Here is a 13,506-nt window from a genome sequence, read left to right as displayed (position 1 = left end):
GTAGGCTTATTTAAAAAAAATAAAACACTGTTTGGAACAGGGATTCAGTTAATGCGTAGAGCAGAGGTTCTCAACCTTTTTGGGGCTAAGGCCAGGGATGGATTACTGCACGGGCTTACCGGGCCCAGGCCCAGGGGCCCAAGGGGTCAGGGGGCCCTGAAGCCCAAGCCTTTGCATGGAATCATTGCCTCAATATCAACAAATCAGGATGTAGGCTATGAATCTGATTGCATTTAGTACTGGCCATCCCCAAAATGCACCAGAATACAGGAAATCACATCAAACAAATTAAAAAAAATTCTGGGGGAGGACCCCCAAACCCTTCCACATATACCTTAATACAGTACATCTGGGCCCAGGGGCCCTAAAGTTTATAATCCGCCCATGGCTAAGGCACGTCATGACGAGTGGGGTTGGTGCGGGTGTTAAAAGTCCTTGACTATGCGTAGGCCTATCATCTAAAAGTTTGGGACAACCAAAACAGCAGTGCAATGTATTTAGAGTGTTGTGAGCAAATCCTTATTGTTAGTAAGTTACCATAACTGTGTTTTTCTCTATCGCAAATTGCGACATAAACTCATTGGTTTATTTTTTCTTTTCTTTCCCTTTTTCGCGTGTTGGGCAGTGAAGTTAATGCGCATAAGGTATGTTCACCGAATTTGAGTCAGAGCCGCTTGCTCTGTAAAGGTATTTATGTCCTTCCCAAACTGTATTAAAATAGTGTGTTTAGCAACCAGAATTTAAAAAAATTCCCAGGAGTGAAATCTCCCTCATCCCAAAACTTTTAAAAAGCCTGAAACACCCCTATAAGCCCACGTAACCTACAGCCAGTGTTGTAAAAGTTAGACGCTTTATGCGGTAGGCTATTTGATAAGGGATGACATGGGTAGGTTGACGTGATTAAGAGGGGCTTTCTGTTCCAGTTTATGTAAAGGTTTTTCTTAGGCTCAATAAGGAGAGGCCCATGTTAGGCTAGCCTACATTTAGCAAAAGCGCAAATTTTGTAAATAAGGTTGGGTAACTTTTTCGGGGGGGGGGGGCACGTATGCGTGTGCGTACTATGGAATACCCTAGCGGCGCCCCTGCACAGGCCTACTGGCAGTACACACATGTTTTTACAGACACACACACACTCACAAATGAATGTGCACACACACACACACACTCACTCACACATGCACACACACACATACACACAGGCACACAGTCATACTGGCCATACACACAAGTTTGTACAGACATTTGATTTTTCTATTTGAACCCACAAATCCCATTTCTCACAGATAGGATTCAAATGTTCCAAATGTTTTTGAATATTTCCATTCAGATGACACTAGTGGGGACAGAAAACAGTACCTGTGCCACACAGCAAGGCTGCCCATCACAGCTGATATTGAGCAGAATTTTTCCATCTGATTGGATCTTCTCTTAGATAGGCCTGCCAATCGTAACCTACTGAAAATTAATTTGTGGATGTGCCTCAGGCTGTCATATATTAAAGGGACACCAGGCAACGTTTTTGTGTTAATTAATCATCTTCGTAAGTTGGTATATAGTTAAATGACTCATTACAGGGCGAATGAAGACTCTCTCGCCCGCCCCTACTGCCTGTAGGAAGAATATCCCACTTGCAAGTTCAGTGTATCCTACCCGCCGACCGAAGCAGGATCAGTTTACATCCTGCATACAGCACAGAGGCAGGCTAACGAAACTCTAGCGATTGTTGCAAACGTGTGTATAATGGCAGAGCCAGTGAAGAAGCAGCGAAAAACCCTTGACGGAAGATGCAAAGAAAAGGAAAAAAGACCGAGCGAGGGGGAGTTTCGTAGAGAAAAAGCATCAAGCTTGCCTGGTGTCCCTTTAATATTACAACTTATATAAATATCCTAGATCACTAATCTTAGCAACTAAGGGATGCTGATGCTTAGTCATGAAAGAAGCGTTCTTAAGGTTAGGGGTGTGAGGATTTACACAGGCAACTAGCATGCTAGCTTAGTTTGCCTCCGTTACACACACATACACACACACAAGCAAACTCACACATTACACTCATTCACACAGACTTTGTGACCTTGTAGAAAACACGACTGTGAACACGGCTGTGTGATCACGAGAGTGTGACTTTAGATCACATTTGTGTTCAAACTTTGCACATCTTCAACAATCTTCAACAAGCTTCAACAATCAATGAGCAACCAAGGGGAGTCCATACAAGACTTGCAGTTTCTAAAAAAGTTTACAGGACTAGGGGATTGGAAAACTGTTGTGTGATTTATGCGTGATTGATTTTCTTCTGATAATACATGCAGCACCGAGTGGCGGTCCATCTATGGGGTACATCTAGTAATTACTGTATCTCTCTCTCTCTATCTATATCTCCATCTTTTTAGTTCTGTCACTCTCTTTCTCTCTCTGTCTCTTTCGTCTTGAGGCTCTGCCTCCATATCTCTCAGCAGCCAGACAAATGGGTGAGTGCCCTGATAACTTGTCAGAGTTAATTGGAGCAGAAGTCAGAAAGAGGAGAGATGGCCCTATGGCCCCAAGTAATTTACAGCCAAACTGAAAGAGGAAGAGAGGGGAGTAAGAAAGAGAGAAAGAGAGGGGGCTACAGAAGAAAGAGAGAAAGAGTGTGGGTGAGCAAATACAGGAAGAGTGAAAAATGAAGAAAGTTACACAGAATGACAGATTGTGAGAGGCCCAAAGCATAAAGCTTAGGGAGAAATTGGAAGAAAGAGACAGAAAGAGAGAGAGAGAGAGAAAGAGAAAGGGGTGTTTATTAACTGTGTGGAGGTTCACACTCTAAACCTTGTTAGGGTTACACACAAAGACAGAGTGAAAGAGTCAGTGTGTGTGTGTGTGTGTGTGCGTGCGTGCGTGCGTGCATGCAGATGTGTATGTGTGTGTGTGTGTGTGTGTGTGCGTGCGTGCGTGCGTGCGTGCATGCAGATGTGTATGTGTGTGTGTGTGTGTGTGTGTGTGTGTGTGTGTGTGTGTGCGTGCGTGCGTGCGTGCGTGCATGCAGATGTGTATGTGTGTGTGTGTGTGAGAGTGAGAGAGAGAGAGAGAAAGAGAGAGAGAGAAACGGGAGTAGTACATAGAGACAGAGGTGAGAGTCTGCGGGCTATAGAGTGATTCAACAGAATGGATCTCAGTTCCATTTTGTTGTTGTTTTAAACCAACCACCATCATACACAAAAAAGTGTTTTTGTTTTTGGTCATTCTACCAATCTGGCTATAACAAGCAGCAGAATTGCACTTTGAAAGATCCCAGAGTGGTCTGGGAAGGCACCGACAAACACAAGGGGCCAAAGAGACAAGAACGAGCAACCTGAAAGTTATCAAAGAGGTCCAAGGAAGAGACAACAAGAGAGATTAGACAAAAAGCCGACGGAATGGAAACAGTGTGATGCAGGAAGAACGGAGACCAGGGAGACAGTGCGGAGTTAAGAAAGACTTAAGGTGAGCTGAGAAATGGAGAGGAGATGAAGAGCAAGGGATGAATAGATGAAGTGGTGAGGATGGAGGAAGGCTGAGTGGGGGAGTGTTGGAGAATGCAATAGAGAAAGTGTGAGAGGAACCCAACAGATCCTCAGTGACAGACGAATGCAAGACAGCCATATCTACATTGGCTTTGGGCCAGCGCGTGCTGGATTAGGTGACATGGAAGAATCTTGAGTTTAGAATCCTGCCGTCTGGCATCACTTCAAAATACATTTATTAGTAAGTTAGAGCAGAGGAGGTGTGTGTCTGTGTCTGAGTATGTGAGGATGACAGTTGGTGTGTGTGTGTGTGTCTGTGTCTGTGTCTGAATGTGTGAGGATGGGAGTTTGTGTGTGTGTGTGTGTGTGTGCGTGAAGGCATGCGCACGTGTATGTGTCTGCCGAGTGCCGACGCGCGCAAATGCAATCTCGCACTCTAAACTCTATCAGCCGGAGAGGTTAGAAAAGCATGATTAGGTGATGAGGATGAAATATTTGCCGAGCGGGGTGCGAAGGCGGAGGAAGCTCTTAAAATACGATCACTCTTAAGCTTGCGTAAACAGACCCTCAGCCAGCTGCGCTAGCACAGCCGGGGGAGAAAGCAGCGCAGAGGCACAGAGCACCCAGACCAGCAGCAGCCGTGTGGGTAGACTCTCACTGGACTAGGTTCAATCTCCCATGAAACCTCGGGTGATTTAACGGTCTGAGTTTTAGATTTGTTTGTGTGGTGATTTTGTTCAGCAGTTACTTTTTGGCATTTAGATTTTGGCAAGTTTTTTCTGTTAGACTTCTGTATTGGTGTGTGTGTGTGTTTGTGTGATTGTGTGTGTGCGTGTGTGTGTGTGTGTGTGTGGTGTGTTTGTGTGTGTGTGTTGGCGCGCGCGCGTGTGTGTGCGTGTATGCGTGTGTTTGTCTGTGTGTGTGTGTGTGGGTGTGTCCTTAATCCTCTAGTGATGCTGAAGTGTCCAGACAGGTCGAGTGGGGAGGGTTTTATAATACGATTCTGGTGGATTAAAGGTGCTGGGATCACGAGCTGAAACTTAACCTGAGAGAGACTCACTCTTATGCTAAGTGTGGAAATATGCCAGTATTTCTCTCTCTCTGTCTCTCTCCTACCCCTTCACACAAACGGGCACAAGCAAGAGTTTTTACTTTTGCCATTTTCATTCTAAATAACAGGAGTGCACTGCACATCTATACAGTAGACTGCAGAATCACAGGATGCAAGAGGAAATTAATCCTGACATATATGTAGGTTGATACAAAAATATCAAAGGTAAAAAATGAATCCTGTGATTTCTTTATTCTTGCCAAGAATCAATGCTTAGAAAGTGAAACCCCCGATTAAGCTGCAATACAATAGGGTGAGTGGTAGCAACTGAGTGGCAGTATTATTAATGTGAACTGCGGAGCAGGGATGTTAATATGCTGCCCTTTTTGACTGCCCAGTTACCGAGTATAAGCTCATGTTTACATAGAGATATGCTATATTTATTGCTATGTAGTGTATTGTATGCTATCTGGAGTCAAAGAAAGAAATCAAAATAGAATAAAAGCTCAGATGAGACCCGAGCCTGGGAACCCGGCTGCGAGGATGAGCAGCTTGGCTGTTTACCTGCAGCGTGTATCACAGCGTCATGGTTGGCAGCACAGTTTAGCTAGGCATACACAGGCTCAGTGGCCTTTACCAGTGCTGTCTCACTCTCTTTCTCACATAGACATACACTCTCAATGCATGAGTGCCCACACACACAGACACCACCCACCCCACCCCCTCCCTAAACACAAACACACACACACACACAGTTTGTTTTTTATAAGAGCTCTTAAAGCCAAACACCACATTGCCTCCGGGCACCAGGTACCATCACCCTTGAGTGTTCCGGCACTGAATTTAGCAGCGCAGTGATAAGGATCACTGAGATGCTGCTACTTTGTCTGCCTTGCAGATCTACACTGTGCTGCCAGAGTATCTGAATGGGCAGTTCATGATGAGTTCTGTTAAAAGCTGAGTGTTCAGCAGGGAACCATCTGTAATATATATGCATACACAGGGATGGATTACTGCACAGCCTACCGGGCCCAGACTTCTCTGATCGGAGGGCGGACAGAACATTTACGGTCTATTCTGTCAGGGAGACTCAACTAGTTTTGAGTGGGTGTAAAATTACTTCACTGTACTTTCTCCTACTTGGAGGACACGTTTGCATGTATATCTATTTCCTGATCGCTGAACTTTTGGTTCCATCATTGATTTCAGGACTCTATTCAGTAGTGCTTCCATTCCATTGTTTCCATGAATTTTGCTTCGAGCTTGGTGACATGGCATTGATTACGCAATTAGATACAGGTTTAGTTCATTCAACAGAATGGGAAAATTACACTTTTGGAGGACTGGCCAAGTCCCTGTTTACGCTGCGCTCTCCAACATAAGTCCATCTGCTTCCAAGAGCTCAACATGGTGTCTTTCTGCAGAAGAGGGAGATAGAGAGGAGGGAGGGAGGAGAGAAGGCAGAGAGGAGGGAGGGAGGAGAGAAGGCAGAGAGGAGGGCTGCTAGCAGCAGCTACGGGCAAGAGGCTTGCCAACTCCACTGAAAAGAAATGAGAGGGGAGCTTATGATAAGATGAGTGCAGGGTGAAGGATGAGGCATTAACACTCGCGTTATCAGTCATATTAACTCCCTTTGGCTCGCTCCATCCTCTCCCTTTCACTTGCCTCCCCCTCCGTCTTCCTCGGTGCGTCTTCATCTCCGTTTTAGTCATATATAATTGTGCGAGTTAAGTTAATGGTTTAATCAAGATGTGTGAAACCTCTTTTTTCTGCCTTTCTTTCAGGAATATCTGTTGTTGTAATCAAATGTGCGTTCTTGCAGCTAGGAATTGGGAGCGGATATTTTTCATATTTCAATGGCTAAAAATGACTTGTTTTTAGAATCACTTCATTCCTCTTTTTAATTCAGAGGATAACAGGCGGTTAGTTCTAACCGGATGGTTGCTATGGCCAAAGCCCAGTCATTAGCCCCATACCTCTTGTTGCCAAACTAGCAGATCTCATCATTCTGTTACAGTAAGCGTTAGCTTTGTAATACCCCAGATGTAGTGTAATGATACCAAAAGATATTTCAGACATAAATGTCCTCATAATATGAGTTTGCAAACATAATATGTGTTTGCAAATGTCCACTGATTGACTGCATTGAATGTAACTGTGACACAACATGAAACAGGAAATTCCAGCAAGTTGTGGTCTAAAGCGTTATATAAGTCTTATATAAAGTGTTGAAGTGAATTTATAAAGTTAAAATTATTTTTCTCTCTCCCTCTCTTCTTCTCTCTCCTCTCTGTTCCATCTCTTTCAGGAGTATTCGCTGTTTGAGGAACATCATCCACTGGAATCTCATCACAGCGTTTATCCTCAGGAACGCCACCTGGTTCGTCGTTCAACTCACCATGAATCCAGAGGTCCACGAGAGCAATGTGGTGAGTGCAGACACACACACACACACACACACACTCTCTCTCTCACACACACACATACACACACACACACACACACACACACACACACACACACACACACTCACACACACACACACACACACACACACTCACACTCACACACACACACACACACACACACACACACACACAAAGCATGCACATGACTACATACTTGTGTACACATGCCTATTCATACATCCTCTCTCCTTCCTCCTCTCTCCTACTGCTTGCTTAAATAAATTGGATTAGAAGTGTATCTGGCCGCTTGCGGGAGTCTCTCTACCTCAGGGTGCTTGTGTGTAATCCTAACAAGGTTTAGAATGTGAACCTCCACACAGTTAATAAAGACTCCTCTCTCTCTCTCTCTCTCTCTCTCTCTCTCTCTCTCTCTCTCTCTCTCTCTCTCTCTCTCTCTCATTCTCTGTCTCACTCTCTCTCTCTCTCCCTCTCTCTCACACAAACACACATACACATTCGCATGCACACACACACACAGAGACATACACACACACACTGACTCTTTCACTCTGTCTTTCTACACTTTCTTTCTTTCTTTCTTTCTCTCTCACTCTCTTTCTGTCCATCTTTGCTAATTCTTCCCCTCCTTCCTATTGCTATTTTTTCTTTCTTTTTCACTGCTGTTTCTATGTGTCCCTCTTTATCTCTCTTTCCATCTCTGCCTCTCTCGTTCAACTGGCTCGTGCGTATCGACGAGAGAGAGATGACGAATGGAACTTTCAGCAACACAGCGATTAATTTCTCACAAAAGCACAACGTCTGTTTGCCAGAAACCAGAAATAAGTTCCAATCTCTCTGCAGTACGGGGAGAAGCCACACAAAGTACCCAATGAAGCAGAGCCACAGACTCCGAGCATCTCGACTGAGCTTGTTTTCATGGGACAGCCAGAGTTTCCTTCTGGCAGAGACATTAGTGGGCTGGCCAACAAGTAATCACATTCACCTGCTCACAAAAGCCCTTTAACAAGTCCTCCTCATTTTCTAATTTACTAGTTTACTTTTTTGTGGGTTTTTTTGTTTGGGGGGGGGGGGGTGATAGAATTAGACTCTATTAGGATCTGAAAGTAAACATCTTAAAATAGTTTTATCCTCAGTTTAGCAGATCAGCCTCTGCTGGAAACCCTGGTGAATACTCTGATAAACTCTTCTCCCAGTTCCCACTTAAATTCACAAACTTCCTTGATCCCCATTGTGTTGAAAGTCACGGTAAATCTGAAACAACAAAAACAAACGGAGAGACAAGAGGATCCTTTGCTCAGGGTGATGTTTATATTTCTGTTATATCTGTCTAGAAACAGTTTTTTGTCCTGTAGTTTTATGTCAGGATAAATGCCAGTTCTAAATATAAAAGCCCAGCCAAAGGAGATGCCATGATGGATAACTAAATGCATGCACGATTATAGAGTAAATTATTCTGACACCACTGAAAAAAAATAGAGAAAAAGAATAGCTGGAATTAAGTCTCACTGCCAGTGCCGGACCCCCGTCAATTATTCTTGGAAACAACAGGATGGCTCTTACATACACACACACACACACACACACACACACACACACACACACACACACACACACCACCACCACCACCACCACCACCAACCTTATTATCTACCCTCCCCTGTACACAGAGAACAAAAGAGAACAAAATCCAGAGAGAAACATCAGATGGATTGAGAACGGCCACCAGGGCAACCTGGGGGCTTTTAAATGTGAGACTTTGTTGTTCATTTATCCTCAAAAGCACTGCAGTAATGGGCAGTAAAACTACAAAGTAAAACACTTTCTTGACAGATGTAACTGAAACATAAGCACACCCATTTCTCAATCTGCCAACCCCTCTCTCTCCCCTGCTCTGTCTCACTGTTCCCCCCTTTCCACATCATGTCTTTTGGCTTCCATGCTCTTCCAATCTCTCTTCAGCATATCTTCATCTGGTTTACTGCTTTACACATTTCATTCCCCTTCTCCTTGTAAACACACAGAAACACAAACACACACACACACACACACACACTCTCTCTCTCTCTCTCTTCTCTCTCTCTCTCTCTCTCTATTTCTCTCTTTCTCTCTCTCTCTCACACACACCCACACACACACACACATAAACACACATTCTCTCTCTCTCTCACACACACACACACACACACACACACACATGCACGGGCACAGGTGCACACGCAGAGAAATGTTGTAGTGCAGTATGTAAACACAAACACGCTTCACATCTGAGTGAGCTGAGCGGGCCCATCAAATCACGGCTGTCATCAGATCTGCTGACTTTAATTGCTTCATCACCCCAGCAGTGAAACGCATTAATGAGACGCCTTGTCAACAGCAGCCCTCAGGGAAGGTCCTGGGGGAAAGAGAGGGAGGGAGCTAGCTTTGTTTTTCTACCGCTAAAATCCGATGCTGCAACTATGGCTCACACTATCTGTTTCCGTCCTGTTTTAGCTTAATTTACTTACCATGTTTGTTTATGTATCAATTTATTTGCATTTGATTTAAACAAATATGTGTTAGGAATAGAAAAAAAACACTAATTGTTAATACTCATTAAGGAATCCATCATAATCATCATAGTTGTAGTTAAATGTTTGGTAGCAGTCAAACTAATTATTTGGATGTATAGCAGTGCTAGTTGTGAGTAGTAGCAGTAGTACTTCCACTGATTAGCGTACATGATTTTCTACAAAGAGATGGACATCAGTCCATGCACGTCCAGCAATCATTAGATTAATGATTTCCACTAATACCCCCCCCCCCCCACACACACACACACACACACACACACACACACACACACACTCCCCTGGGCCTGCTCTGGAGCACTCCGTCTGAATCTGAATGTGATCTAATCAGAACCAGAGTGGATGTAATTGGGGGAATTGAGAGGTCCTTGGTCAGGTCCTTGCTTCTCAGCATGGGTTTTGAGAGATGCTGGCCAAGGCTGAGGTTTCTGCGTGATGTACTTGAGAGATTTGGAGGATTCCTGCTGAGAGGATGCGGGCCCGGTAGGTGGGTGTTGGTTGGTGTAGGAGTGTGTTCCTGAAGGACAGTCTCTGTTAATTTGGGGCCTCAGACAGTAATTTGGAGAAAAAGAACTCCTGACCATCGAGCCGTTCAGGTCATGAGGTTTATTTTAATGAATGTAGTCAGTCTACTAGCCTAAGCTGTTGCATAAGTCTTATTTCAAACACACACAGAGAGAGAGAGAGAGAGAGAGACAGAGAGAGAGAGAGAACCACAAACATGGGCTTCTTCACAGAAGATTTCATTATCCCTCTAAATGAAATAGCAGAACTTAATTTGAGGCCCATCTCTTGGCCGATGGCTGTCTTATCAAGGCTCACTCTGTCTTTATCTTTCACCTTTCTCTACCTCCACCTCTTACTCTCATTTGCATCTCTCTCTCTCTCTCTCTGGCTCCTCTGTCTTCCCTCCAAATCTCTGATAAAATTGAAACCGTTTCTAAAGTGATTAAGGGTGCTTTAAGTGATCAAGGGTGACTTTTTCCCCTGGCTCTTTTCGTCTTTTAATATATCTTCCTCACCATCTTTCTCTCTCCATTTTATTACAGTAAATTGACACATACTTTTCCTCTTCATATTCGCTCTCTCTCTCTGTCTGTCTCTCTCTCTCTCTCTCTCTCTATTTCTGTGACTGTGCAGATCTGGTGTCGGCTGGTGACGGCGGCGTATAACTATTTCCACGTGACCAACTTCTTCTGGATGTTTGGGGAGGGCTGCTACCTGCACACGGCTATCGTGCTCACTTACTCCACCGACAAGCTCCGCAAGTGGATGTTCATCTGCATCGGCTGGTGTAAGTACTGTATGACACACACACACACACGCGCGCATGTACACACACACACACAGACACACACACACAGACACACATACACACACACACACACACACACACACACACACACGGGTGTGTATACACACACAGTGTGTGAATACACACACATACACACACACACATGCACACATTTTTTCCAGGAGTAAGGTGACTGTGGTACAAGGCCCTTTACAGACATCTCCTCTGTATGCAACCCCAGTATAGAGCTCAAGAGTTATATGTTATCTGTAAATATAGTATAAAAAAGTATTTATAAAACATTGGTAATTCGTACTGTGCAAAAAGTAAAAATTGTGTTTCCCCTAGACATACCAAAATATACCAAACAAATAGTGTCTTTGTTGATTGTACGCCTTTCCTTGTAGGTATCCCTTTCCCCATCATAGTGGCCTGGGCCATCGGGAAACTCTACTATGACAATGAGAAGTGAGTGAATGTGCGGTTGATGGATCTGATGTCATGATCTGATTCTTTACTCCCTGTTGACTTCTCTCTCTACCATACCCTTCGGTTTTCTTACCACAGTTCTCTGTCAGCCCACTTTGGCTTATTTGTTTTCCCTTCCTTCCTCTGTCTCTCAAGCCATATGCCCTGATTTTCCCTTTCAAATTCATCTACTGTATCTTTTTGCTTTCTTTGTATTGATCTTTCTCCCAGTTCTCTAAGCCTCTATCTTTCCCTCTCCTTCTCTCTACCCGTTGTCTTCCATTCCCTCACTCTCTTTCTCTCCCTCTTGCTCTCTCTCGCTCCTCTCTCCCTACCCACCCTTCCCTATCTTTGTCTCTTTCTCACTATCCTCCTCTCCCTTGCACCCTCGCTCTCCTGTCTCTCTTTTTCACTCTCTCCCTCTCTCTGCCCTAAGTCATGACACCAGTAGCTGATGATGAGGGCACATGACTCATTAGGTCCAATTATCTCCATGGACCTGTTCTGCTTGAGCTCATTACAGGATCGATCCAGGGCCTCCCCAGGCTATCAGTCTTTCAACAATGACCGCTGTTAATCTAACACACACACACACACACACACACACACACACACACACACACACTAGGGCTGCACGATTTTGGCCAAAATGATAATCACGATTATTTTGATCAATATTGAGATCACGATTATTTATCACGGTTATTAATTAATTTTAGTGACAAAAATATTTTTTCCCTAAACATATTGGACTTGCTATCTGGCTCACCCACATTCTTCCCCTCACATACTCCCCTAAATTACTGCAAATATAGACTTGACTGCGAATAATATTAAATAATACCTAAGGGATAATGTATAGAATGGCGGTCATTATTGGGAAAACTAGATGTACCGCAGAACGGTACAAAATATGACCGCCGCCCAGTACAGCACATTTTTTCCACAAAAAGAAATCACGCTGAAAGGCCTATATGATTCTAACTGTCTCACTAAATTGCATTATCCACACTCAATTCTCACTGGTATCTGCTAGACAACAAGTACCAAAACATGATTAGTTCATAGATTTCACATGTAAATTTAATTTTATACAACCCCACCTCCATCTTGCCTGTTCATAATTCTGAGAAATTCTTGATTGTTTGTGTTATGTTTATGTTATGTGTGTGTGTGTGTGAGTGTGTGTGTGTGTGTGGGTGTGTGTGTGTGTGTGTGTGCGTGCTTGTGTGTGTGCCTGCGTATGTGCCTGTGCATGCTAGCATACATATGTCTACTGTGTGAGTATGTGTCATACGTATGATTACTGTGAATGGGTTAACATGACCCCTGGAGGCAAACATACGGAATAAAATGGTCATCCTAGGCCCTACAGTTCTCAAGATATTCACAGAGAACTGTGTCTGCCCTACCCTCCTTTCGGGGGGTCCAGTCCAGCGGGGGGGCTACAGATCAAAACGAAAAATGACGGTTCCATGCTATCCATGTGGGGGTACATGCCCACCAAGTTTTGTGTACCCCGGTCTTTCAGTGTCCCGGGAATCCTTGTTGGTGTACGTCACTAAATTATTTTATTGTAAGGCCCCCCATGAACGAAAGTACACAAAACTTGGCATGCATTCGGAGGGTGTCATAATGATCCTACACTTTCAATTTCGTGCAGTTTTGACCATGTCAGCCAGAGATATTGTGATGAAAACACCTAAATTTTTGCTTTTTAATTTTTAACTAGGTGGCACTATACATGAAATAAGTGGTAATGGGATGGGTTGACATGGCCCCTTGAGATCAACATACAAAAAAAAGGTGGACCTCCTAGGCCCTACGGTTCTCGAGATATTCACAGAAAACTGTCTCCGGCCACCTACAGGCCAGTTGGTGTATAGTAACATAAATTAATTTATTGTGTGGCCCCCCATGAACGGAATTCCACGAAACTTGGCGTGCATTCAGAGGGTGTCATAATGATCCTACACTCCCAATTTCGTGCAGTTTTGACTATGTTAGGTCACAGATACCTGCGATTACAACACCTCATTTTTACTTTTTTGGGTTTAACTAGGTGGCGCTATACATGAAATGAGTGGTTATGGAATGGGTTGACATGGCCACTTGAGATCAACTTACCAAAAAAAATGGTCCTCCTAAACCTTACGGTTCTCGAGATATTCACAGAAAACTGTGTCTGCCCTACCCTCCTTTCGGGGGGTGCAGTCCA

The 13,506-nt window shown here is 44.0% G+C and overlaps 1 protein-coding gene across 1 annotated transcript in view; it reads left to right on the top strand.

Moving 5' to 3' along the window:
• Positions 1–13,506, top strand: part of crhr1 (corticotropin releasing hormone receptor 1) — a 146,579-nt gene that overhangs the window by 113,358 nt on the left and 19,715 nt on the right. Inside the window, exons 8-10 of the mRNA XM_076265899.1 lie at positions 6,839–6,959; positions 10,667–10,820; positions 11,228–11,288. Coding sequence (XP_076122014.1) covers positions 6,839–6,959; positions 10,667–10,820; positions 11,228–11,288 — 336 coding nt within the window. The remainder of the gene's footprint in view (positions 1–6,838; positions 6,960–10,666; positions 10,821–11,227; positions 11,289–13,506) is intronic.

Source organism: Alosa pseudoharengus, unplaced genomic scaffold (assembly GCF_046254945.1).
Source record: "Alosa pseudoharengus isolate Yale_2024_CS ecotype anadromous, Long Island Sound unplaced genomic scaffold, YU_APseudo_1.1 YU_APseudo_1.1_scf_4, whole genome shotgun sequence".
Lineage (NCBI taxonomy): Eukaryota > Metazoa > Chordata > Actinopteri > Clupeiformes > Clupeidae > Alosa > Alosa pseudoharengus.
This window is presented reverse-complemented; position numbering and strand designations above follow the sequence as displayed.